This window comes from Hordeum vulgare, chromosome 1H, assembly GCF_904849725.1.
Source record: "Hordeum vulgare subsp. vulgare chromosome 1H, MorexV3_pseudomolecules_assembly, whole genome shotgun sequence".
Classification (NCBI taxonomy): domain Eukaryota; kingdom Viridiplantae; phylum Streptophyta; class Magnoliopsida; order Poales; family Poaceae; genus Hordeum; species Hordeum vulgare.
Genome location: NC_058518.1, coordinates 30698768 through 30725194, shown reverse-complemented (window position 1 = coordinate 30725194; position 26427 = coordinate 30698768). Strand labels below are relative to the sequence as shown.

The 26427-nt window shown below is 43.5% G+C and overlaps 1 protein-coding gene and 1 pseudogene across 2 annotated transcripts; both read left to right on the top strand.

Annotated features, from left to right (window-relative positions):
• The first annotated feature begins 360 nt into the window (after window positions 1-360).
• Window positions 361-1754, top strand: LOC123404503 (annotated as a pseudogene). The gene is made up of 2 exons (XR_006611836.1): window positions 361-760; window positions 1073-1754. The product of XR_006611836.1 is annotated as a flavone O-methyltransferase 1-like (transcript).
• Window positions 1755-19196: 17442 nt separating this feature from the next.
• LOC123404414 (flavone O-methyltransferase 1-like) lies at window positions 19197-20893 on the top strand. The gene is made up of 2 exons (XM_045098372.1): window positions 19197-19686; window positions 20000-20893. The coding sequence occupies exons 1-2, from the start codon at window positions 19301-19303 to the stop codon at window positions 20670-20672; spliced, it is 1059 nt and encodes a 352-aa protein (XP_044954307.1). The 5' UTR covers window positions 19197-19300; the 3' UTR covers window positions 20673-20893.
• Window positions 20894-26427: the final 5534 nt, after the last annotated feature.

The following is a 26427-nucleotide window of genomic DNA, read 5'->3' as shown; positions in this document are numbered from 1 at the left end:
TAGCAAATTTACTTATGTGGCAATGAGTTAATGAGGAGAGAAGTAACTTGAGTAAGTTAGCTAGTTATGGTAACATCACATATCCCAACTGAATATGAGTCTATCACCTAATAAATAATATTTTGCATGACACCACACTTTTGTTACTATGGACTCTCAATGTAATGTGTATATTACTAGTACATGTTACTCTCCACTATGACTAGTCTAAACAAAATTTGCAGTAGTAATGAGGGACCACGGAAGCTCCTATAAGTAGTACCCCGTTCCAACTCAAAGCGTCAAACATCATCAAGTGTTAGTTAGCCGTCCTCTCATTACAAAGGTTTGCAGTAACGCTTACCAACAGCAGACGCTAGCTAGCCAGCCGGCGTCATGGCCAACGAGGAGGCGTTAATGTTCGCGCTGCAGCTGGCTTCGTCGGCTGTCCTGCCGATGACGCTTCGCACTTGCATCGAGCTGGGCTGCTGGAGACCCTTGTGGGCGCCGGTGGGAAGACGTTGACGCCGGAAGAGGTAGCGGCCAAGCTTCCGTCCAAAGCAGAGTCCAACCCGGACGCGGCGTCCATGATGGATCGGTTGCTGCGGGTACTGTCAACATACAAGGTCGTTTCGTGCCTAGTGGATGAGTGTGCAGACGGGAGCCTGTCCCGCAGGTATGGCGCTGAGCCGGTGTGCAAGTGGCTCACTCCCAACGAGGACGGTGTCTCCATGGCGCCCTTCTGCCTCCTTGCCCAGAACAAGCTCTTCATGGAGGCCTGGTGAGAGCTACTTTCGCTTATCAGTACGCACAGTATGTAAAGCCGGAGTAGTTTTCCGCCACAAAAAACATCCATTTAATTTACTTCCTCCGTTCCTAAATATAAGTCTTTTACAGTTTTATCATGAACTACGTACGGATTTATATAGACATGTTTTAGAGTCTAGATATTTAGAAACCGAGGGAGTAGAATTTAGTTTAAAGACAAGTTTCTAGTGATTTATTTTTCATGCATGTAAATCATACTTTCTTGTCGAACTACCATATATAAATCAAAAGCGATATCTGATGAAGTTAATTCATTAATTTGCAGGTGTCACATGAACGACGCGGTCCTTGATGAAGTTAATTCATTCGGTCATCATCACCAAGAAGCTACTTGAATTGTATACTGGTTTCGATGGCATCGACACCCTTGTGGATCTCGCGGGCGGCGTGGGCGTCGTCATCCACGCCATCACCAAGAAGTACCCGAGCATAAAGGGGATCAACTTCGACCTTCCCCACGTAATCTCCGACGCGCAGCCCTACCCCGGCGTCGAACACGTCGGCGGCGACATGTTTGAGATGGTGCCGTCCGGAGACGCCATCCTCATGAAATGGATTCTCCCCTGCTTCAGCGACGACGAGTGTGCGGTACTCCTCAAGAACTGCTACGACGCACTGCCCGCGCATGGTAAGGTGATCAACGTGGAATGTATCCTGCCAGTGAACCCGGACGCGACAAACAACGCGCAGGGGTTAATCTGTGTGGACGCCAGCTTGCTGGCGTACAGCCCCGGCGGCAAGGAAAGGAACCTCAGGGACTTCGATAAGCTAGCCAAGGCTGCAGGGTTTACAGGCGTCAAGGCCAGCTACATCTTTGCGAACTTCTGGGCAATGGAGTACACCAAGTAGAGTGATCTATCACTTCTACTGGGAGCCTGCTGCTGCTTTCTACCACCTCATTTGCCATAAAAAAAATCACAAAAAAAATTCCCTCCATTTTGTTAGATTTCTTGGTCATGGCTTGTTTTTAGTCGACCGTACGTGTCAGTCGACCGTACGTGTCGGGTGTTAACCCAAGAGTCTATGTTTGTATCTTGTGTTGGACTAAGGAAGCAAGAGCAATCTATATTTGTCCACTGTCTTCAAATATTTTGTGTCTCCGCAGCTGAAATTTCTGCATAGGGAAACGTTATCCTACGGACGGCGCCCCTCACTCACTTCCTCTGTCACGCGGGGAATAGATTGGCACATGCATTCGATAGGCCTGAAGTTTATCTTTCCGCGCGCATTTTCTTTTTTCTTGGCTTATTCTTCGTCTCCTCTTGTCACTTTTTTCCATTCGCCTTACCTCCCCTTGCATCTCAAGCTGTTCTCCCAATAGTGCTATATCCGGATATATTTTTTCTTGATACCGAAGGTAAATTTTGCTGGAAACAATGTTGACCTTTTGCTGCATGGATGATACAACTAGTTTCGTGTAACACGCAAATCTGCAACCAGCGCCTGAGAAAATTGCAGTCGACCATGAAAAAGCTTTATCTGTATATTAAAAAAGAATCAACCGGAAACTGTGAAAAGAAAAAAGCTACAACCGTCAACCAGAAAAGCTACAACTGTCGATTAGAAAAGCTTCAACCGTAGATGCAAAAGTTTCAACCAGGATACCGTGCAACGAAAAAATATGCAATTGCCAACAAAAAAGGTTCAATTATAGATGAAAAACTTCAATCGGTGATAGAAAAAGCTTCATGAAAGCTCACGATTATCACGAAAGCTGTAACGCCCCAATTAACGATTATTCACGATTATCTCCGTCGTCGTGGGTCGCGACTCTGCCATGATGGAGGTAGCAAATTCCCTCATGGGTGGTAGAAAAATTAAAATACGATTGTAGTAAAACATCTTGCCACCGTCTCTGGTCTAAGCTCTGTCATCATGGATGTAGCAAAATTCCTCGCTGGTGGTAGAAAAATGCAGCAACGGTTGCAACAATTATTTGAACGCCGATTGTAGCAAAAAATAATGGTGATGTAGCAAAGTGTTGCACCGGTGATAGCAGAATGCGATGTTGGTTATAGCAAATTGTGATATCGGTTGAAGTATATAGAAAATTTAAATGTTGGTTTCAACATCCCCTCTGTTTGTGGGTGTGCCTTGACTTCGCATTTATGCAGGTCCTCCACCGGAGCTGGCAAAATGCTGGAGCTGAAGACGTTGCGCTGGAATTGGCGGATCTATGGATAAGAGGTGCTCGTGCGCGCGGGGACGGGGAGACAGCGGCCTTCCGTGGTCGGTCGTCTTTGCCGCTCGCCGTAGCAGCTCACCATCGATGTAGGGTAGACGACAACCTCGTCGGGGGCCGCACGATCGCTGGGGTCGCCGTTCACCGGTGCTGCTCGCCATGCGCTTGTTGGGATGATGTTAAGGCATTCTCGAGCTTAAGTGTTTTCCTGATGATGACAACTCACTATGTTAACTAATCGCGTGTCAAGTGTGCACGTATCATATGTAAAACACAAGACGGTTAGGTATTTCATCCAAATGGAAAAGATCGAAGACATGTTCCCTATGTGTTTATTCTCTTTTTTTTTTTGAATGTAAGACAGTAGGATATGCTCCTACTGCATGTATATATTAAGCCAACAATTACACATATACAGGAGGGCACTAGTAGAAAAAGGACCTATTGTCCCGGTTCGTGAGGGCCATTTGTCCCGGTTTTTGAATCGGGAATAAAGTGTCGGTACTAATGCCCTAAACCTTTAGTCCCGGCTCTTGCATAAACCGGGACAGATGGGCCTCCACTTGGTCGGTGCGGCGAGCCCAGGCAGGAGGCCCTTTGGTCCCGGTTAGTGCCACCAACCGGGACCAATAGGCATCCACGCGTCAGCATCTCAGGTGCTGGGTTTTTTTTTTTAAAGGGGGGGAGGTTTTGGGTGGTTAATTTAGTTGTTTCATATATTGTGTTAGCATGCTAATTAATAGAGAGAAGTCTCCTTTCTTATCTCCGTGCTTCGTCGACGCTACGTACTATACGTATAGAGAGGACTAGACACGCTAGCTAGTTAAGCAAATGAAGGAAACAGAAGATCGTCATGAACAGATGCATATAAAGAGAAGTGATATCGACCACCTCTCCTTCTTTGAGAGATTGGTCGAACAACAAGTTCTCGTATATCTATCCGATGTTACTGGCTACATATATACAATATAAGTATCTTTTACAATATAAACTTCTAATTAAAATTGAACCTTGCAAGGTCCACATAGTATTCTCCGTCTTTAGCGATCACGTGGTCAAGAAAGAATGCCGCCAATTCCTCTTGAATTCCTCGCATACGATCTGGTGCTAGGAGTTCATCTCGCATCCGAAATATCTAATTTGAAGAGGGGGTCAATACATATATATGAGTAAAAGAAACTGAACAAAAATGATGGTAATAAAATAAAATTGTGAATATAATTATTTACGCACTTCATATTGTTTCTCGGAGTAGCCCCGCTCACAGGTCGTGTGGCGGATGGACTCGCAAATGTAGTATCCACAGTAATTAGTCCCTTCCTCGTGCCACAACCACTTTACAAGAAATAGAGGTTAATCAAACTGATAATTAGCAAGCATGTTAAATGGTATTGATGAAACTAGCGCTTGAATCACTAGGAGATGCGTGGAACATATATGCTACTATAGTACTTACTTTCGGGTGTCTAAACTGCAGCTTCTTTGGCAGTCCCGGACTTTTTGAGCTGAATTTACTACAAACCCTGCCAGACAAAGAAAACAATTACTTGACATCAGGAAATGAACAAATTGAAGTTGCCGATATGGTGCGATAATGATAGATTTAACTTACTCCTCTAGAATTTCAGTCATGTCCGCGTACTTCTTTGGATCTTTTCGTCTCGAGTCTAAGACAGTTACTAGTCCCTGCTCAAGCGTAATCTCTAGGAGAATATAGTGGAACCTGCGCACGCATGCATAACTCATCAATTACATTACTATAACCTCGACTAATAAGGGAAACCGAATATGCACAAGACAGTAACACTCACTCGAAGTTGTAAGGGAAGAGTATTATAGCTTTGTTTTGATTTAATATAAACGATTGTAGCAGCTTGGCCTCGGTATCTTTGGCCTGAAATTTAACCATATATACATCTATGAGATTTGTGTTAATGAACCCGATATCACCGATTTGTCTTTTCTTCAATTCGGCAATCTTCAATCTGCATAATATAGTGAGAATAATTAAAGATACATGCAATGAAAGAGCTGACCTATATATAGAGACTTAATGACAGAAGTAGTACTACTTACAGGCAGTAGCAAGGGATCATTGACTTATCGAGGACCTTTAGATTGAAAAACTCGAAGAACTCCTCAAATGGAACATTCAACAGATCAATTCCAACGAGGTCATGCTCCTCTTTAACTCTGAGCGTCAAAATATTCCTCCCCTCAGACTCTCTGCAGGTTTTCATATACCAATTATCGAATCTTCGCATCATCGTTGTTAGAGATTTTTCATCTTTGACGAGAGGCTTCCCGTACACGTATCTGTGTTCGTCCACCTCCAAGAAATCAAAATGTGCATCGTCGGGCAAGTAATCTCCAAGATCGTTATAACCGGGCACCATCCCGCCCGGATGATTCGCGACGACGCTAGACACCTGGAGCGAGGAGAACGACATACCCGTCCATCGTTGGGTGTCCTTGAGAGTTTTGGTCGAGCGAGATGGCCGAGGGGGGTGCTCCCGTGGTATAAGTTATCACGGTCGAGAGTGGGTATATATATCGACCACCCCTCATGTCAAAGTTATCTGGGAGGGGGTTATATTGAAAACGACGCGGCATACAAATACATGGGAAAATAATGTTATCGGGGAGGGGGTATATCGGTACCCCCCTCGTGTTGAAGTTCGATCGGGAGGGGGTATATCGACAACGACATACCCAATAAAAAATTAAGAAGACAAAAAAAGAAATAAAAAGAGGAGAAGAACAAAGGAATAGAAGAGAAGCAATCGAAGAAAAAAAGAAGAAAAAAAGGCGAAGAAGAAAGTAATAGAGGAGAAAGAAGAAAAAAAAATAGAAATTTTTTTTTTCTATTTTTTTCTTCTTTCTCCTCTATTACTTTCTTCTTCGCCTCTTCTTTTTCTTCTTTTTTCCTCTTCTTATTTATTTCTCCTCTTCTTCCTCTCCTCTTCTTCTCCTTTCTTCCTCTTCTTATTTTCCTTTTTCTCCTCTCATTCTTTTTCTTCTTCTTCGTTATGTTCCTAGCTATGTATAATACTCTTTAAAAATGTAACTTTTGCATATATAAAACTTTTTCTTCTTCTTCCTTCTTCCTTCTCTTCCTTCTTTTTCTAAATATATAAAACTTTTTTAAAAATGAAACTAACCTAAAATGTACTAAATCAGAAAACATATATAGATAAAACTAACCTAAAATATACCCGAATATACTAAAAATCTAACTTTTATATGCACAGAGAACGTACATACATATATACATTTTTATAAAAATGCAAAAAAAACATCATTTATATGAACAAAAAATCTATAAAAATGACATATAATCAGATATACACACATACATATGCTCACACATATACACATAATTTGGAAAAAAAAACATCATATAATCTAAAAAACAAAGGACAGGACAGGGTGGGCGGCGCCGGCCAGACCAAAGAGAGGTGCGGCTTGGTCGGGGCAGGGGCAGAGGCACGGCGCCGGCGTCGGTGTAGAGGGCAGCGACGGCGGCGTGGTCGGGGCAGGGGCGACGGCGGCGTGGTCGGGGCAGGGGCGATGGCGATCGACGGGGCAAAGGGCGACGACGGCGTCGACGGGGCGGGTAGGGGAGTAGGGGCGACGACGGCGTGGTCGGGGAGTAGGGGCGACGACGGCGTGGTCGGGGAGTAGGGGCGACGACGGCATGGTCGGGGAGTAGGGCGACGACGGCGTGGTCGGGCCGGGCAAGGGCGGCGTGGTCGGGAACGCGGCAGAGGCACGGCAAGCTCGGGCAGCTTGGCGGCGTCGTCGGAGGGATCGAAGAACTGACGAAATTTTCACAAGTGCTGGCTTATATAGCAAACCCATTGGTACCGGTTGGTGCCACCAACCGGTACCAATGCCCCCTTTAGTACCGGTTGGTGCCACCAACCGGGACCAAAGGTCACTTGTCAGCAGCCCATAGGGCGGGAAGCGGCGGCCTTTGGTCCCGGTTGGTGGCACCAACCGGACTAAAAGTCACTTTTCAGCAACCCCAAAGTGCGGAAGCGGCGGCCTTTGGTCCCTGTTGGTGCCACGAACCGGTACCAATGCACCCCCTTTAGTCCCGGTTGGTGCCGCGAACCGGGACCAAAGGCCCGTGTGCTGCCCGGGTCGCGCCCAAAGTTTAGTCCCACCTCGCTAGTTGAGAGGGGCGCGCAGTGGTTTATAAACCCCCACTGCCGCACCCCTCTCGAGCCCCTCTCCACTGTAGACTTACGGGCCTACTTGCTACTGCTTTGCCTGATGGGCCTTCTGGGCCTAGTGCGTGCATGAATCCTGGCCCATGGATGGGTTTCTAGTCGTATTCAGGCCGTGGTGGCCCAGTTGATGGCAAATTTATATTTTTTCCCAGTTTTTTTATTTTCTTTTTTGCTTTATTTACTTTGTTTTGTTTCTACTTACAACAAAATACTTATTTATTTTATTTTATTTTGTTTATAATTACTTATTAAATTTTATTTTTTGATAATTCTTTTTATTATTAAAGTTTCTAACAAAAAAAGTTCTTTAAGAAAATTCTTTTTGCTTTTAATGATTTTAAACAGAAAATACTTTGATCATTTTAGTTGCATGAATTTTATATAATTTTAGTTTCAATAATACTAGAAGTTGCTTATAATATTTTGAACAAAAAATACTTTGATAATTTTAATTTCAAATATTTTACTTATGTTATTAAAGTTTTTTTTCTACTTATCTATTTTATTAAAGTTTATATTATTTTGTTTCAAATTACTTATTTATTTTGTTTTATATCGTTTGTGACTTCATTTATTATTTTTCATGCATTTACTGATTATTTTGAGCTATAAGACCATGAAATTGAAAAACATTTGAAATGAACTCTGACAAGGTTCGAAGTTGGCATGGTATCATCATTTTACCCACATAGCATGTGCAAGAAAGTAGAGAGGATTACGGCAAAAACTGGATGCACTTCGTGTACAAAACAGACAATCTCCTTCGAAGTATCACGGTTTCATACGGAAACTCGTCTCTTACAAAGGGAATTCATTTTTGTTGAACCTATTTGAACCCCCTTATTTTTGTGTGTTCAAAATGCACCATTCAAAGCCACATCATCAATTTACAACCCTTTCTGACTTCATTTGTTATTTTTTATGCATTTACTGATTATTTTGAGCTATAAGACCATGAAATTGAAAAGCATTTGAAATGAACTCTGAAAAGGTTCCAAGTTGGCATGGTATCATCATCTCACCCACATAGCATGTGCAAGAAAGTATAGAGGCTTACGGCAAAAACTGGACGCACTTCGTGTACAAAACAGACAATCTTCTTCGAAGTATCACGGTTTCATACGGAAACTCTTCTGTTACAAAGGGATTTTATTTTTGTTGAACTTATTTGAACCCCCTTGTTTTTCTGTGTTCAAAATTCACCATTCAAAGCCACATCATAAATTTACAACCCTTTCTGACTTCATTTGTTATTTTTAATGCATTTACTGATTATTTTGAGCTATAAGACCATGAAATTGAAAAGCATTTGAAATGAACTCTGAAAAGGTTCCAAGTTGGAATGGTATCATCATTTCACCCACATAGCATGTGCAAGAAAGTAGAGAGGCTTACGGCAAAAACTGGATGCACTTCGTGTACAAAACAGACGATCTCCTTCGGAGTATCAGGGTTTTATACGGAAACTCGTCTGTTACAAAGGGATTTCAATTTTTTTGAACTTATTTGAACCCCCTTGTTTTTCTGTGTTTAAAATACACCATTCAAAGACACATCATCAATTTACAACCCTTTCTGACTTTATTTGTTATTTTTCATGCATTTACTGATTATTTTGAGCTATAAGATCATGAAATTGAAAAGCATTTGAAATGAACTCTGAAAAGGTTCCAAGTTGGCATGGTATCATCATTTCACCCACATAGAATGTGCAAGAAAGTAGAGAGGCTTACGGTAAAAAATGGATGCACTTCGTGTACAAAACGGACAATCTCTTACGAAGTATTAGGGTTTCATATGAAAACTCTTCTGTTACAAAGGGATTTCAATTTTTTTGAACTTATTTGAACTCCCTTGTTTTCGGTGTTCAAAATGCACCATTCAAAGCTGTAAGACCATGAAGTTGAAAAGCATTTGAAATGAACTCTGAAACCAAAGTACATACATAGTTCTCGAGAGCATTAAAACCAAAGTACATACATAGTTCTCATTGAACAACATATAGCTCTCAAGAGCATCTAATTAAACCATACATTGAAATTATGTAAAACATTTCAATGCAAAAACAAATGCGATCATAACCGCAACCAAGGTAACAACTGATCCAACTGCATAATGATACCAAGCCTCGGTATGAATGGCATATTTTCTAATCTTTTTAATCTTCAACCGCATTGCATCCATCTTGATCTTGTGATCATCTACGACATCCGCAACATGCAACTCCAATATCATCTTCTCCTCCTAAATTTTTCTTATTTTTTCCTTCAAGTAATTTTTTTCTTCTTCAAATAAATTTAACCTATCGACAATAGGGTCGGTTGGAATTTCCGGTTCAACAACCTCCTAGATAAATAAAATCTATGTCACATTGGTCGGCATAATTGTCATAAACAATAAATGAACCAAATAGTTATGAAAAGATAATATATACCACATCTGAATCATAGACAGGACGAGGGCCGATGGGGGCGGATACCAAAACCATCGCACTATATAATAAAAAGGAATAATAGAAGTAAGTAAATTAGACAAGTATCTATCTGAAGTCCGAATTTTTTGCTTTCAGAAAGAAGATAAGAAAAAGAGGCTCACCACGGTGGTGCCGACGACGAGATCGGCGCGGGCGATCGACGGCGGTGAAGACGGGGCGGGGACGGGGCGTGACGGACCGCTAAATCTAGACAAATCTCGTTGAAAATGAAGCTCGGAGGTCGAGTTTCGAGAGGAGAAAGCTTAACTAATGTGGCTCGGGCATTTCATCGAACACCTCATGTGCATTGGAGGTGAACTAGAGCACCCAAATACCCTCCCCTCGCCGGCTTGACAAAAACAGAGCACTATGGAGTGCTCTGCCGCGGTGGTGGGTATATATAGGCAAGTTATTTGTCCCTGTTCGTGGCATGAACCGGGACTAAAGTCACTGGTTGTGGGCCAGTAGCAAGGACCATTGGTCCCGGTTCGTGGCTCGAACCGGGACAAATGGTTCCACACGAACCGGGACCAATGCCCACGAGGCCCCGACCGGCCCCCTAGGCTCACGAACCGGGTCTAATACCCTCCATTGGTCCCGGTTCTTGAAGAACCGGGACTAATGGGCTGGCCAGGGCCGAACGGTAGCCCTGTTTTCAACTAGTGGGGGTGTGGTGTGGGTGGTGTGGGGGGGGGGGGGTGGGGAGGGAAGAGTTACATATTAGGTGGCGTCAGCTAGGGTTGCAACAATGTTATCTATGATCTGCACCTTGCTAGTAGGCACACGATATCTAAGGTTGGAGAAGTCTGTAATGAATCTACGTCGCCAAGCTCCCAAAGAGGGGGTTACACGTTCAAAGCACTTTTTATTTCGTTCTTTCCATAGACTCCAGGCCGCCACTAGGAAAACCTCCATGAACATGCTTCGCGGGTGCGCCGTCCTCTGATGTTGCAGTATCTCCAGCCTATGTCGTCGATCCGCCCATTTGATGTTTAGCATATCCCAACAACGTTGGCTAAAGTGACATTCGAAGAAGAGGTGTTCAAGGGTTTCCTCCACCCGTTGATCACATAGCATGCAATCCAAAGTAGACCCGATATTGCAGTGCCTTCATTTGAGCATATTCCTCGTATTAAGTCTGTCCATCAACAAGAACCACTCGAATACCTTAATCTCGGGGACACATTTCGTTTTCCACAGCCAATTAAACGCCGCAGGGACCGTGGCTCCTCCGAAGTAGATCCGACGGTACGCCGCCGTCGTAAAAGTGTCAGCTCCCCAGGCACACACCCAGTCATCTCCTCTAGGGTTTAGTTGAACACTTCTAATTTCCTGTTGCATCATCTTGAGCTCCTCATGCGCTTGTTCCGACAGCGGCAGCGAGAAAACTTCCTGCAACGAGCTTGTTCGCAGGAAGGTCTGAACCGAAACATCCTCAGAGCTAGCGAAAGAGAAAGCACGGGGGAACTTTTCTGCATAGACGACATTGTTCCAGTCATCCTTCCAAAAGAGCGACGAGAGCCCATTGTTAATCTTGACCCGTGTTATTCCTCGGAACACCGGCATAAGTTTAGTCAGCTCGCGCCACCAAAAAGAGCCACACCGATCTCGTGCATGGGGTATTGCATCACTATAGTGTGTATTCCAGATTAGTCATACCAATGGTATTTCTCTTCGGTTGTAGAATTTGTGTAGCATATTCAAGAGCATGGCATCGTTCTGCAGCTTGAGATTCAAGACCCCCAGGCCCCCATTTTCTTTGGGGCGGCAAACTGATTCCCGGGCTACTAGGGGATTGCTCTTAAACCCATCTGCAGTCTTCTTCCTCCACACGCACCGCCTCCGGATCTTATCAAATTGCTCCACAATTGTCGGGCCCCTCAAGCGACAAGACAAGATTCTCGTGGGCCCCTGGTCAGCCGGCGAGGCTACCAGCCGGGTCCCACTCTTGTATCCTTTATCCATATTGTAGGCCGGCGGGTTTCTCTATAAAACCCCCCGGTTACCCTCCATGCAGGAGGACGATCGCACAACACTTCACACCCACCAACCACATAGAAAGAGGTAGAGACGAGCCGACTGCTCCCCTCTTCCTCCTCCCAACACACCTCCAGGTGCAACATTGTAATCCATCCATATACATCAAACACTCCGGCAGGACTGGGTCTTGATGAGCATCTCCACAGCTCATTGATATGCCTAATTAATGTGACTTTCTTCTCCTTTTTTGTCTTGCAACCTCCACCACATTCCACACCATCTATAGTGCTATAACCATGGCTCACGCTCATGTATTGCGTGAGAGTTGAAAATGTTTGAGAAAGTAAAGGTGTGAAACAATTACTTGGCCAATACCGGGGTTGTGCATGATTTAAATTCATTGTGCAGTGGTGATAGAGCATAGCCAAACTATATGCTTTTGTAGGGATAACTTTGTTTTGGCCTTGTTATTTTGAAAGTTCATGATTACTTTGCTAGTTTGCTTGAATTATTATTGTTTCCACGTCAATAGCAAACTATTGTGTTGAATCTAATGGATCTGAACATTCACGTCACATAAGAGGAATTACAAAGGACACTTATGCTAGGTAGCATGAAAGCATCAAAAATTCATTCTTATCACTTCCCAACTCGAGGACGAGTGGGAGTTAAGCTTGGGGATGCTTGATACATCTCAAACGTATCTATAATTTTTGATGAATTCATGCTGTTATCTTGCCTTCTTTGTATGTTTTATGTACCTTTTTATATCTTTTTGGGACTAACTTATTAATTCATTGCCGAGTGCCAGTTCCTGTTTTTTCCGTTTTTTTGACTCTTTTAAGATTTGATTTTGGAACGGAGTCCAAACGGAAGAAAAACCCCGAAATGATTTTTTCTCGAACGGAAGAAATCCAGGGGGCTTTTGGGCCAAGCCAGGTGGGCTCCAGGGAGCCCACAAGCCCCCACTTCGCCACAGGGGGGAGGCGGCGGTGGGCAGGCTTGTGGCCTCCCTGGGCGCCCCCTGACCTAGGTTTTTGGCCTATAAATTCCCAAATATTCCGCAAAAAATCAGGGAAGCCTCGAAAATACTTTTCCGCCACAGCAAGCTTCCGTTTCCGCGAGATCTCATCTGGAGACCCTTCCCGGCGCCCTGCTGGAGGGGACTTTGGAGTTGGAGGGCTTCTTCATCATCATCATCGCCCCTCCAATGACTCGTGAGTAGTTCACTTCAGACCTACGGGTCCGTAGTTAGTAGCTAGATGGCTTCTTCTCTCTCTTGGATCTTCAATACAAAGTTCTCCATGATCTTCATGGAGATCTATCCGATGTAATCTTCTTTGGCGGTGTGTTTGTCGAGATCCGATGAATCGTGGACTTGTGATCAAATTATCTATGATATATATTTGAGTCTTTGCTGATTTCTTATATGCATGATGTGATATCCTTGTAAGTCTCTCCGAGTCTTGGGTTTTGTTTGGCCAACTAGATCTATGATTCTTGCAATGGGAGAAGTGCTTGGTTTTGGGTTCTGCCATGTGGTGACCTTTCCCAATGAAAGTAGGGGCAGCAAGGCACACATCAAGAAGTTGCCATCAAGGGTAAAAAGATGGGGTTTTTATCATTGGTTTGAGATTATCCCTCTACATCATGTCATCTTGCTTAAGGCGTTACTCTATCCTTACGGACTTAATACACTAGATGCATGCTGGATAGCGGTCGACGTGTGGAGTAAAAGTAGTAGATGCAGAAAGTATCGGTCTACTTGTTTCGGACGTGATGCCTATAGAAATAATCATTGCATAGATATCGTCACGACTCTGCACAGTTCTATCAATTGCTCGACAGTAATTTGTTCACGCACCGTCTACTTGCTTTCATGAGAGAAGCCACTAGTAAGCACTACGGCCCCCGGGTCTATTCACATTCATTGTTTACATCTCCGCTTTTACTTTGCTTTTTTACTTTGTTGCTTTCAGTTCTCACTTGGCAAACAATCTATAAGGGATTGACAACCCCTTCATAGCGTTGGGTGCAAGCTTTTGTGTTTGTGCAGGATCTTGAGATACTCCTCCGCTGGATTGATACCTCGGTTCTCAAACTAAGGAAAATACTTACCTCCGCTGTGCTACATCATCCTCTATGCTTCGAGGGAACACCAACGCAGAAGGATTATTCCTGGTGTCGTCAACGTGCCCATTTCTGGCGCCACTCGAAGGTCTTTTGTGCAGCAGCATAACGGACATCAGAAGCATTCCTGGCACCGTTGCCGGGTATCTTTTTGAAACATCAAACCCCCCGGTCACCCTCCATGCAGGAGGACGGTCGAACAACACTTCACACCCACCAACCACATAGAGAGAGGCAGAGACGAGCCGGCTGCTCCCCTCTTCCTCCTCCCAACACAGCTCCACGAGCAACATTGTAATCCATCCATACATCAAACACTCCGGCAGGACTAGGGGTCTTATCTCTACGGAGAGCCCTGAATCTGGATACATCGTGCGTTCCATGCTTGTACCAACCTCGTTCCCAGCGCCCTCCTTTATCTCTTTGATTCTCACCGACTTTAGCCTACCTATGGCATATGTTGTGAGTATTCATCGACAACCACACTTTTGTTACTATCGACTCTCAAGGTAATGTGTATGTTACTAGTATATGTTACTCTAGAGTATGACTAGTCTAAACAAAATTTAGTTGTGAAATGCATTTACTAGGCTCTCAAATTTGTCTTCCGGTCATTAGTAAATATTGGGTAAATTAGCTTTATGTTTTATATGAAATATTTATGAAAATTTAGAATATACAGTAATAATGTACTTATTGATCTGCCAAATTTTTTAGTCTCATTGATCCGCCACTTGATACTATAGATCGGGTATATGCCTGCACGTGGTTCTGTGTCTTGTTGTACCATGAATAAATTGAAAACTGTACATGCTTTATGTGTTTGCCTGCTGCCCGTAATAGCACACATGGATGGTGGCCCGGCACATGTTTCCCTCGCCGTATCATCGCGTGCGATAGCGTGGCTCGTTTTAAATAAATATCTTTACATGCTTGTCTGCGGATCCATACGATTTGTCGGTGCACTGTTTTGTTTCTTAGTACAATGATAGATTCTTATAGAATTAAATACACGTATGTATTGATTAGTTTGATCGGTGTAGATGTATTCTCTCTAGGGATGAAAATGGATTGGAAACTTTCCGTTTTTCCGGAGAAAAAATGAAAACGAAGAGGACATATGAAAGTGGAAATGAAAATTTGCAAAACGGAAATGGAAATGGAATTTTTAATGCGAAAACGGAAACAAAAAAGGAAGAGTGTTTTCCGGTGGAACGTAGGTGGAAATGGAACTTTCGGTTTCCGTGAATATGGAATTTTCCATTTTTACTATAGGCCTACGACTGCTTTGTTGCCCAACCATCAAATAACACACAATGACACAGTGAGCATAATGGATCATTTGAGGCCCAACTTATACTACCATATATGTACTCAGCTAGACCATATACACAATTGTCATGTACTAATACAATACTAGGATATGTTGCTAACATAATGAAATTATTTTGTACACATGTTAGCAATACAATATGTTTTGTTGTTGTTTGTATTACTCTATGATTCCAGGGGTTTTAAAGTTCCGGTCAACGCTCACTTCTATTTCTGTATCGGCTTTGTATCCGCTCCGTGTTTGTTTCCGGTAGTATTTGTTTCCGTATTCATTTTTGGGATTTCTGTATTCGTTTTCACTTCTGCAAAACAATATGAAAACAAATGTGATAGCACTCAGTTCCGTCCGTTTCCGCTCCGTTTTCATCCCTAATTCTCTCCACGGAAAATATGTTTATGGAAACTGGAAAAAAAAGTAAATGAAAAAATTCTCCCAAATTATATAGAATTCCCTAAAAAACTTCTACGGGATGGAAATAACAGGACCAATTGGAGTTGCTCTTGGCCCCTGTATACACGATTGGAGGGAGAATGGTATAAGGTCCTGTTGATAATTCCTTAGTATGTGTCTAGCATTACAACTCATTATAGGGTGTCGAAAGTTAGCACATTTTTTGAATTCCAGGGAACTTCTCCTGGACAATTAATAAATGAGGAAATCCAATTAAATATACATGTTGTTTCTTAGAATATCATTATTTTCTAGGTACCAATGATTGAATTTCATGAAATAGCTGAATTTGTAATTATTTGTCGGAGATCAAATTCTAGATATTATAGTGGTTGCCATCAAATAGTAAGACTGCCCATAGTGGGAGTAACTTCAAGAGTAACATACAGTTCAAGTTAGCAAATTTACTTATGTGGCAATGAGTTAATGAGGAGAGAGGTAACTTGAGTAAGTTAACTAGTTATGGTAACATCACATATCCCAACTGAATATGAGTCTATAACCTAATAAATAATATTTTGCATGACACCACACTTTTGTTACTATGGACTCTCAATGTAATGTGTATGTTACTAGTACATGTTACTCTCCACTATTACTAGTCTAAACAAAATTTTAATGATAAAATGCATTTACTAGGCTCTCAATTTTGTGCTCCGGTTATTAATAAATATTGGGTAAATTAGTTTTATGTTTCGTATGAAATATTTATGAAAATTTAGAATGTACAGTAATAATGTACTTATTGATATGCCACTTTTTTTAAGCGCATTGATCTGCCACTTGATACTATAGATCGGGTATACACGTGGTTCTGTGTCTTGTTGTATGATAAATAAATTTGGTACTGTCCATGCCTTTATGTGTGTGCCTGCTGCCGATGATAGCACACATATGGGTGGGCATCTATCCATCCCGATCGGGACAGCGCTGCGCCGCAGCGCATGGTTCCCTCACCGCATCATCGCGTGTGATAGCGTGGCTCGTTTTAAATAAATATCTTCACGTGCTTGTTCGCAGATCCACACGATTTGTCAGTGCAGTGCACTGTTTTGCTCCTTACTAGTACATTGGTACCTGCTTCTTGTACAATTAAATACCCAGTTCTCTGTGGTTCATTTGCATTTGGTATGCTTGCTGACGTTGGAGCATGTGGGACTACATAAAAATTGATAGTGATATTCCTGAACCATGCATCTATGTCGGACACGACCATAATAATGTGTTTGTAACACCAAGTAGCATGGTAGTCCAGCAAAATGTGGGGGCATTTAATTGTGAATAGTAGACCTGTGATCTCCAGATATAGGTATCTAGTATATGTTGTTTGAATGTATATGACAGTGAAAAGCATTGTAAAGTGTACAATAAGTATTCTACATTGCTTAGGGAGCTCAGGATAGCTAACATATTATGTTTTCAGTGGTGGAACCAGCCCACTAGGATTTTATACATCGCATGGATGCTAGCATATTTTCTTAATTTATGTCAAATTCTCTAGCATTATCCTCAGGGGTATGTCATGGTCATCTAGCTCACATGGAAATGGTGACGGGCAATGTCGCCCATAAAACTGACTTGCGAGTCGATGGCTATTTTAATGGGAAATAGAAATAAAACAGTTTTTTGGGAAAGATGTTTATGGACACTGGGAATAAAACTTCACAGGAAAACTTCTCCCAAATTATATAGAATTCCCTAAAATGACTTTTATCTGAAGGAATTAACATGTCCAATTAGAGTAGCTCTTGGCCCCTGTATACAAGATTGGAGGGAGAATGGTATAAGGTCCTGATGATAACTCGGTAATATGTGCCTGGTATCACAACTCATTATAGGCTATCAAAAGTTAAAAACTTTTTTGAATTCCAGGAAACTTCTCCTGGACAACTAATCTTTACCTAATAATAATAATAAAGATGCTATCCCTTCCGTCGGAAAACCCACGGAGGTGATTTTACAGAAAAGCTCTTACTGTTTATGACATTAAACTCGTGATATATATTAAATATTTTTTTTAAATACTCATATCTTTTAAACCGTAACTCCAAATTTAACATATTATACATGGAATTTGATTAGAAAAATATGTAGAATTTAAATATGATATCATTTTATCTGTTAAACGTTTAATAAAAATACTATCTAGGGTGCAATCTTAATAAATAAGTTTCGTCTTTCTTTCATACCGGTACTCATTCGGGTTGGGGATGAACACGTCAACAAAATCAGGATTAAGATGAAACTGAAAGTCACTTGACTGATTCTTTGTACGTATTAAATCTACATGCAAGCCGTGTTAAAATAGAAGACCCGTGAAATTTTGAACTGCATTTTTTAGGATAAGACCATCTTTATTTGTATCGTAACTATAAATTCTCAAATTATAGACATTTTTTATAAATTAAGAACGTGTGTCGTGTGGTATTTCTTTCTCCCGTTGCAACGCATGGGCCCTTTTGCTAGTAAAAGAGAAAATCCAATTAAATATACAAGATGTTTCTTAGAATATCTTTATTTTTTAGGTACCAATGATAGAATTTCATCAAATAGTTGTAGTTGTAATTTTTTGTCCGAGATCAGGTTCTTGATATTATTACAGTTGCCATAAAATAGTAAGACAGCCCATAGTGAAAGTAACTTCAAGAGTAACATACAGTTCAACTTAGCAAATTTACTTATGTTGCAATGACTTAATGATGAGAGTGGTAAGTTGAGTAAGTTAGTTAGTTACTGTAACATGACATATTCCAAGAATATGAGTCTATAATCTAATAAATAAATTTTTGCATGACACAACACTTGTCTTATTGTCCACTATGAAAGAAATTTGTATGTTACTAGTATATGTTACTCTTCACTATGACTAGTCTAAATAAAATTTTAGTAGTAAAATGCATTTACTATGCTCTCAATTTTGTGCTCCGGACATTAATAAATATTGAGTAAATTATCCTTATGTTTTGTATGAAATATTTATGAAAATTAAGGCTCTACAGTAATAATGTACTTATAAAAATTTAGACTCTACAGTAATACTATAGATCGGGTATATGCCCCACATATGAACATGTTTGCTCGTGGTTATGTGTCTTAATGTATTATAGATAAATAGGATATTGTACATGCCTTTATGTGTTGCCTGCTGCCCGTGGTAGCATACATGGATGGGCACCTATCCGTCCCCCCAACCCATGTTTCGCTCGCTGCATCATCGCGTAAAGTAGAGAGTAAGTAATCTACATTGCTTAGGGAGCTCAGGATAGCTAACATGCTTATGTTTTCTGTGGTCGAATAAGCCCACCAGGATTTTAGACATCGCATAGATGTACATGGACCAAGTCCATTTAATTCTAACGTAACGCTACTGGCAGCTCTACTGATATGGATAAAACAAATGGTACTATTAGTCTTTTTTGTCTCAGTAGTGTTACCGCCAGATCCTCCGATCTCATGATCGGACCCATCGTTGGATGCCCCCTCGAACAACCCCACTTGGACCCATCGTTGAGAAACAGGATCCCGACTGTGACTGGACATCACCCCCACTTGCCGCCGGAAGTGATGAGGGACCACGGAAGCTCCTATAAGTAGTACCCCGTTCCAACTCAAAGCGTCAAACATCATCAAGTGTTAGTTAGCCGTCCTCTCACCACAAAGGTTTGCAGTAACGCTTACCAACAGCAGACGCTAGCTAGCCAGCCGGCGTCATGGCCAACGAGGAGGCGTTGATGTTCGCGCTGCAGCTGGCTTCGTCGGCTGTCCTGCCGATGACGCTTCGCACTTGCATCGAGCTGGGCCTGCTGGAGACCCTGGTGGGCGCCGGTGGGAAGACGTTGACGCCGGAAGAGGTAGCGGCCAAGCTTCCGTCCAAAGCGGAGTCCAACCCGGACGCGGCGTCCATGGTGGATCGGTTGCTGCGGGTACTGGCAACATACAAGGTCGTTTCGTGCCTAGTGGATGAGTGCGCAGACGGGAGCCTGTCCCGCAGGTATGGCGCTGAGCCGGTGTGCAAGTGGCTCACTCCCAACGAGGACGGTGTCTCCATGGCGCCCTTCTGCCTCCTTGCCCAGAACAAGCTCTTCATGGAGGCCTGGTGAGAGCTACTTTCGCTTATCAGTACGCACAGTATGTAAAGCCGGAGTAGTTTTCCGCCACAAAAAACATCCATTTAATTTACTTTCTCCGTTTCTAAGTATAAGTCTTTTTACAGTTTTATTATGAACTACATACGGATTTATATAGACATGTTTTAGAGTATGGATATTTAGAAACGGAGGGAGTAATATTCAGTTTAAAGACAAGTTTCTAGTGATTTGTTTTTCATGCATGTAAATCATACTTTCTTGTCGAACTACCATATATAAATCAGAAGCGATATCTTATGAAGTTAATTCATTAATTTGCAGGTGTCACATGAAGGACGCGGTCCTTGAGGGTGGCAGTGCATTCACCAAGGCATTCGGAGCGTCGTGGTTTGACTACGCTGGCACAGATGATCACTTCAATCACCTCTTTAACGAGGCCATGAAGGACCATTCGGTCATCATCACCAAGAAGCTTCTCGAATTGTATACTGGTTTCGACGGCATCGACACCCTTGTGGATCTCGCGGGTGGCGTGGGCGCCGTCATCCACGCCATCACCAAGAAGTACCCGAGCATAAAGGGGATCAACTTCGACCTTCCCCACGTAATCTCCGACGCGCAGCCCTACCCCGGCGTCGAACACGTCGGCGGCGACATGTTTGAGATGGTGCCGTCCGGAGACGCCATCCTCATGAAATGGATTCTCCCCTGCTTCAGCGACGACGAGTGTGCGGTACTCCTCAAGAACTGCTACGACGCACTGCCCGCGCATGGTAAGGTGATCAACGTGGAATGTATCCTGCCAGTGAACCCGGACGCGACAAACAACGCGCAGGGGTTAATCTGTGTGGACGCCAGCTTGCTGGCGTACAGCCCCGGCGGCAAGGAAAGGAACCTCAGGGACTTCGAGAAGCTAGCCAAGGCTGCAGGGTTTACAGGCGTCAAGGCCAGCTACATCTTTGCGAACTTCTGGGCAATGGAGTACACCAAGTAGAGTGATCTATCACTTCTACTGGGAGCCTGCAGCTGCTTTCTACCACCTCATTTGCCATAAAAAAAATCACAAAAAAAATTCCCTCCATTTTGTTAGATTTCTTGGTCATGGCTTGTTTTTAGTCGACCGTACGTGTCGGGTGTTAACTCAAGAGTCTATGTTTGTATCTTGTGTTGGAATAAGGAAGCAAGAGCAACCTATATTTGTCCACTGTCTTCAAATATTTTGTGTCTCCGCAGCTGAAATTTCTGTATAGAGAAACGTTATCCTACGGACGGCCTACCGAGCACTCGGCCGGCCGCCCCTCACTCGATTCCTCTGTCACGCGGGGAATAGACTGGCACATGCATTCGATAGGCCTGAAGTTTATCTTTCCGCGCGCATTTTCTTTTTTTCTTGGCTTATTCTTCGTCTCGTCTTGTCACTCTTTTCCATTCGCCTTACCTCCCCATGCATCTCAAACTGTTCTCCCAACAGTGCTATAACCGGACATATTTTTTCTTGAAACCGAAGGTAAATTTTGCTGGAAACAATGTTGACCTTTTGCTGCATCGATGATACAACTAGTTTTGTGTAACACGCAAATCTGCAACCGGCACCTGAGAAAATTGCAATCGACCATGAAAAAGTTTAAACCGGAGATGACTGAAGCTGGGGCCGACCAGTTATGCAACCGTTGACAGAAAAAGCTTTATCTGTATATTAAAAAAGAATCAACCGGAACCTGTGAAAAGAAAAAAGCTACAACCGTCAACCAGAAAAGCTACAACTGTCGATTAGAAAAGCTTCAACCATAGATGCAAAAGTTTCAACCAGGATACCGTGCAACGAAAAAATATGCAATTGCCAACAAAAAAGGTTCAATTATAGATGCAAAAACTTCAATCGGTGATAGAAAAAGCTTCATGAAAGCTCACGATTATCACGAAAGCTGTAACGCCCCAATAAACTGTTGCATGAGTGTTCTTTAGTTCTAAATATATACTATAAAATAGGGCAACGCTCTACGCCGGCGTGATGGCCCAATTTTTTACCAAGACAGTCCAGATCCGTTCGGTTTGCACGCGTGCAGCTGTCAAATCTCTCCTCCTCCTCCCACACACCTCATCCTCCTCCTCCCACACACCTCATCTTCAACCTCCTGCACGGAAGAAAGGGAGAGGAAGGAGGGCGCCGCCCCCTCGCCTCCCCTCCCCTCCTCATCTCCTCTCAACACCGGTCGTCCCTAGTCGCCGCCCCTCGCCGTTGGTTATTGTCGTCGTCGTCGGTCGCTGACGAGCTTCATGTCTACAGTAGCAAAAAAGCACGACATTTGTAGTAAAAGTTATCGTCTCCTTCGTCGTGGGTCGCGACTCTGCCATGATGGAGGTAGCAAATTCCCTCACGGGTGGTAGCAAAATTAAAATACGATTGCAGCAAAACATCTTGCCACCGTCTCCGGTCTAAGCTCTGTCATCATAGATGTAGCAAAATTCCTCGCTGGCGGTAGAAAAATGCAGCAACGGTTGCAACAATGATTTGAACGCCGATTGTAGCAAAAAATAATGGTGATGTTGCAAAGTGCTGCACCGGTGATAGCAGAATGCGATGTTGGTTATAGCAAATTATGATGTCGGTTGAAGCACATAGAAAATTTAAATGTTGGTTTCAACATCCCCTGTGTTTGTGGGTGTGCCTCGACTTCCCAGTTATGCACGTCCTCCACCGGAGCTGGCAAAATGCTGGAGCTGAAGACGTTGCGCTGGAATTGGCGGAGCTGTGGATAAGAGGTGCTCGTGCGCGCGGGGACGGGGAGACGGCGGCCTTCCGTGGTCGGTCGTCTTTGCCGCTTGCCGTAGCAGCTCACCATCGATGTAGGGTAGACGACAACCTCGTCGGGGCCGCACGATCGCTGGGGTCGCCGTTCGCCGGTGCTGCTCGCCGTGCGCTTGTTGGGATGCTGTTAAGGCATTCTCGAGCTTAAGTGTTTTCCTGATGATGACAACTCACTATGTTAACTAATCGCGTGTCAAGTGTGCACGTATCATATGTAAAACACAAGACGGTTAGGTATTCCATCCAAATGGAAAAGATCGAAGACATGTTCCCTATGTGTTTATTCTCTTTTTTTTAATGTAAGACAGTAGGATATGCTCCTACTGCATGTATATCACTGGTAGAAAAAGAGGCTTCCGTCCAGCCCCATAAGTCGCGAAACTGTAGGAACCGCGACTAATGAATTCTTTAGTCGCGGTTCGGAAGACGAACCGCGACCAAAGGCCTGGGCCCAGGGCGCTCGGTGGCCAGCTGGTGCACGTGAGGGGCTTTAGTCGCGGTTGGCCACACCAACCGCGACTAAAGGCCTTTAGTCGCGGTTGGCCACGCCAACCGCGACTAAATCTCATCCCCTATATATTATTTGTATTTTTAAGATTTTGAAAAAGAAAAGTATTTTGAAAAATACCTTTAGTCGCGGTTGGCCTGGCCTGGCCAACCGCGACTAAAGGTCGTTGCGCGCGGGAACACAAAAACCCGCCAAAAAACCCTTTAGTCGCGGTTGGTCTGGCCAACCGCGACTAAAGGTTACCCTTTAGTCGCGGGTCACCTCCCCAACCGCGACTAAAGGGGGGGGGGGCTATAAATACAAGGGACCGAACCGTCGCCTCCATTTCTCGTCTTCTCCGATCTCTGCCGCGCCGAAGGCCTGCCGCCGTCGCCCTCGCCCTCGACGCCGCCCGCCGTCGCCCTCGCCGCCCGCCGTCGCCCTCGCCCTCGACGCTGCCCCCTCTCGCCCACGTACGGCGCCGCCGGCCGCTATCACCGGCCTCCCTCGCCCACCGCGCGCGCGCCGCCTCGCTCGCCCGCCCTCAACGCCGCCGGCCGGCCGGTACTGTGCGCGCGCGCCTCTCTCAGTTCTTAGAATTTGTAAAAACTACGGAAAAAAGTGTGTAAAAACTACGGAAAAAAGTTTGTAAAAACTACTTGTAAAGGTTTTGCATTTTTTGTAGCTTTCAATGGTATATTATTTGCCCCATTGTGATAAAATTTGTAACCGTAGAATATGTGAAACTCCTTCAAAATTAAAATAAAGCACAAAAGAAATAAAACAATACAAATTAAACAGAAAACAGGTTTAGGGGGGGGGCTACCTAAACCTGCGGCGGCCTTTAGTCGCGGTTGGCCAGAAGAACCGCGACTAAAGGTCCTCCGCCCCGACGGCCGCCTGGCGCCCACGTGGACAGGCCTTTAGTTGCGGTTCTTAAGCAACCGCGACTAAGGGGGGGGCCTTTAGTCGCGCCTATTTGGTCGCGGTTGCGCAACCGCGACTAATGGCAGTTGCGAACCGCGACCAAAGGCCCTTTTTCCACCAGTGTATATTAAGCCAACAATTACACATATACAGGAGGGCACTAGTAGAAAAAAGACCTATTGTCCCGGTTCGAGGGCCATTTGTCCCGGTTTTTGAATCGGGAATAAAGTGTCGGTACTAATGCCCTAAACCTTTAGTCCCGGCTCTTGCATAAACCGGGACAGATGGGCCTCCACTTGGCCGGTGCGGCGAGCCCAGGCAGGAGGCCCCTTGGTCCCGGTTAGTGCCACCAACCGGGAACAACAGGCATCCACGCGTCAGCATCAGGTGCTGGGGTTTTTGTTTTTTTTTTGAAAGGGGGGGAGGGTTTGGGGGTTTTAGCTGGTTAATTTAGTTGTTTCATATATTGTGTTAGCATGCTAATTAATAGAGAGAAGTCTCCTTTCTTATCTCCGTGCTTTGTCGACGCTACGTACTATACGTATAGAGAGGACTAGACACGCTAGCTAGTTAAGCAAATGAAGGAAACAGAAGATCGTCATGAACAGATGCATATAAAGAGAAGTGATATCGACCACCTCTCCCTCTTTGAGAGATTGGTCGAACAACAAGTTCTCGTATATCTATCCGACGTTACTGGCTACATATATACAATATAAGTATCTTTTACAATATAATCTTCTAATTAAAATTGAACCTTGCAAGGTCCACATAGTATTCTTCGTCTTTAGCGATCACGTGGTCAAGAAAGAATGCCGCCAATTCCTCTTGAATTCCTCGCATACGATCTGGTGCTAGGAGTTCATCTCGCATCCGAAATATCTAATTTGAAGAGGGGGTCAATACATATATATGAGTAAAAGAAACTGAACAAAAATGATGGTAATAAAATAAAATTGTGAATATAATTATTTACGCACTTCATATTGTTTCTCGGAGTAGCCCCGCTCACAAGTCGTGTGGCGGATGGACTCGCAAATGTAGTATCCACAGTAATTAGTCCCTTCTTCGTGCCACAACCACTTTACAAGAAATAGAGGTTAATCAAACTGATAATTAGCAAGCATGTTAAATGGTATTGATGAAACTAGCGCTTGAATCACTAGGAGATGCGTGGAACATATATGCTACTATAGTACTTACTTTCGGGTGTCTAAACTGCAGCTTCTTTGGCAGTCCCGGACTTTTTGAGCTGAATTTACTCCAAACCCTGCCAGACAAAGAAAACAATTACTTGATATCAGGAAATGAACAAATTGAAGTTGCCGATATGGTGCGATAATGATAGATTTAACTTACTCCTCTAGAATTTCAGTCATGTCCGCGTACTTCTTTGGATCTTTTCGTCTCGAGTCTAAGACAGTTACTAGTCCCTGCTCAAGCGTAATCTCTAGGAGAATATAGTGGAACCTGCGACGCATGCATAACTCATCAATTACATTACTATAACCTCGACTAATAAGGGAAACCGAATATGCACAAGACAGTAACACTCACTCGAAGTTGTAAGGGAAGAGTATTATAGCTTTGTTTTGATTTAATATAAACGATTGTAGCAGCTTGGCCTCGGTATCTTTGGCCTGAAATTTAACCATATATACATCTATGAGATTTGTGTTAATGAACCCAATATCACCGATTTGTCTTTTCTTCAATTCGGCAATCTTCAATCTGCATAATATAGTGAGAATAATTAAAGATACATGCAATGAAAGAGCTGACCTATATACAGAGACTTAATGACAGAAGTAGTACTACTTACAGGAAGTAGCAAGGGATCATTGACTTATCGAGGACCTTTAGATTGAAAAACTCGAAGAACTCCTCAAATGGAACATTCAACAGATCAATTCCAACGAGGTCATGCTCCTCTTTAACTCTGAACGTCAAAATATTCCTCCCCTCAGACTCTCTGCAGGTTTTCATATACCAATTACGGAATCTTCGCATCATCGTTGTTAGAGATTTTTCATCTTTGATGAGAGGCTTCCCGTACACGTATCTGTGTTCGTCCACCTCCAAGAAATCAAAATGTGCATCGTCGGGCAAGTAATCTCCAAGATCGTTATAACCGGGCACCATCCCGCCCGGATGATTCGCGACGACGCTAGACACCTGGAGCGAGGGGAACGACATACCCGTCCATCGTTGGGTGTCCTCGAGAGTTTTGGTCGAGCGAGATGGCCGAGGGGGGTGCTCCCGTGGTATAAGTTATCACGGTCGAGAGTGGGTATATATATCGACCACCCCTCATGTCGAAGTTATCTGGGAGGGGGTTATATTGACAACGACGCGGCATACAAATACATGGGAAAATAATGTTATCGGGGAGGGGGTATATCGGTACCCCCCTCGTGTTGAAGTTCGATCGGGAGGGGGTATATCGACAACGACATACCCAATAAAAAATTAAGAAGACAAAAAAAAGAAATAAAAAGAGGAGAAGAACAAAGGAATAGAAGAGAA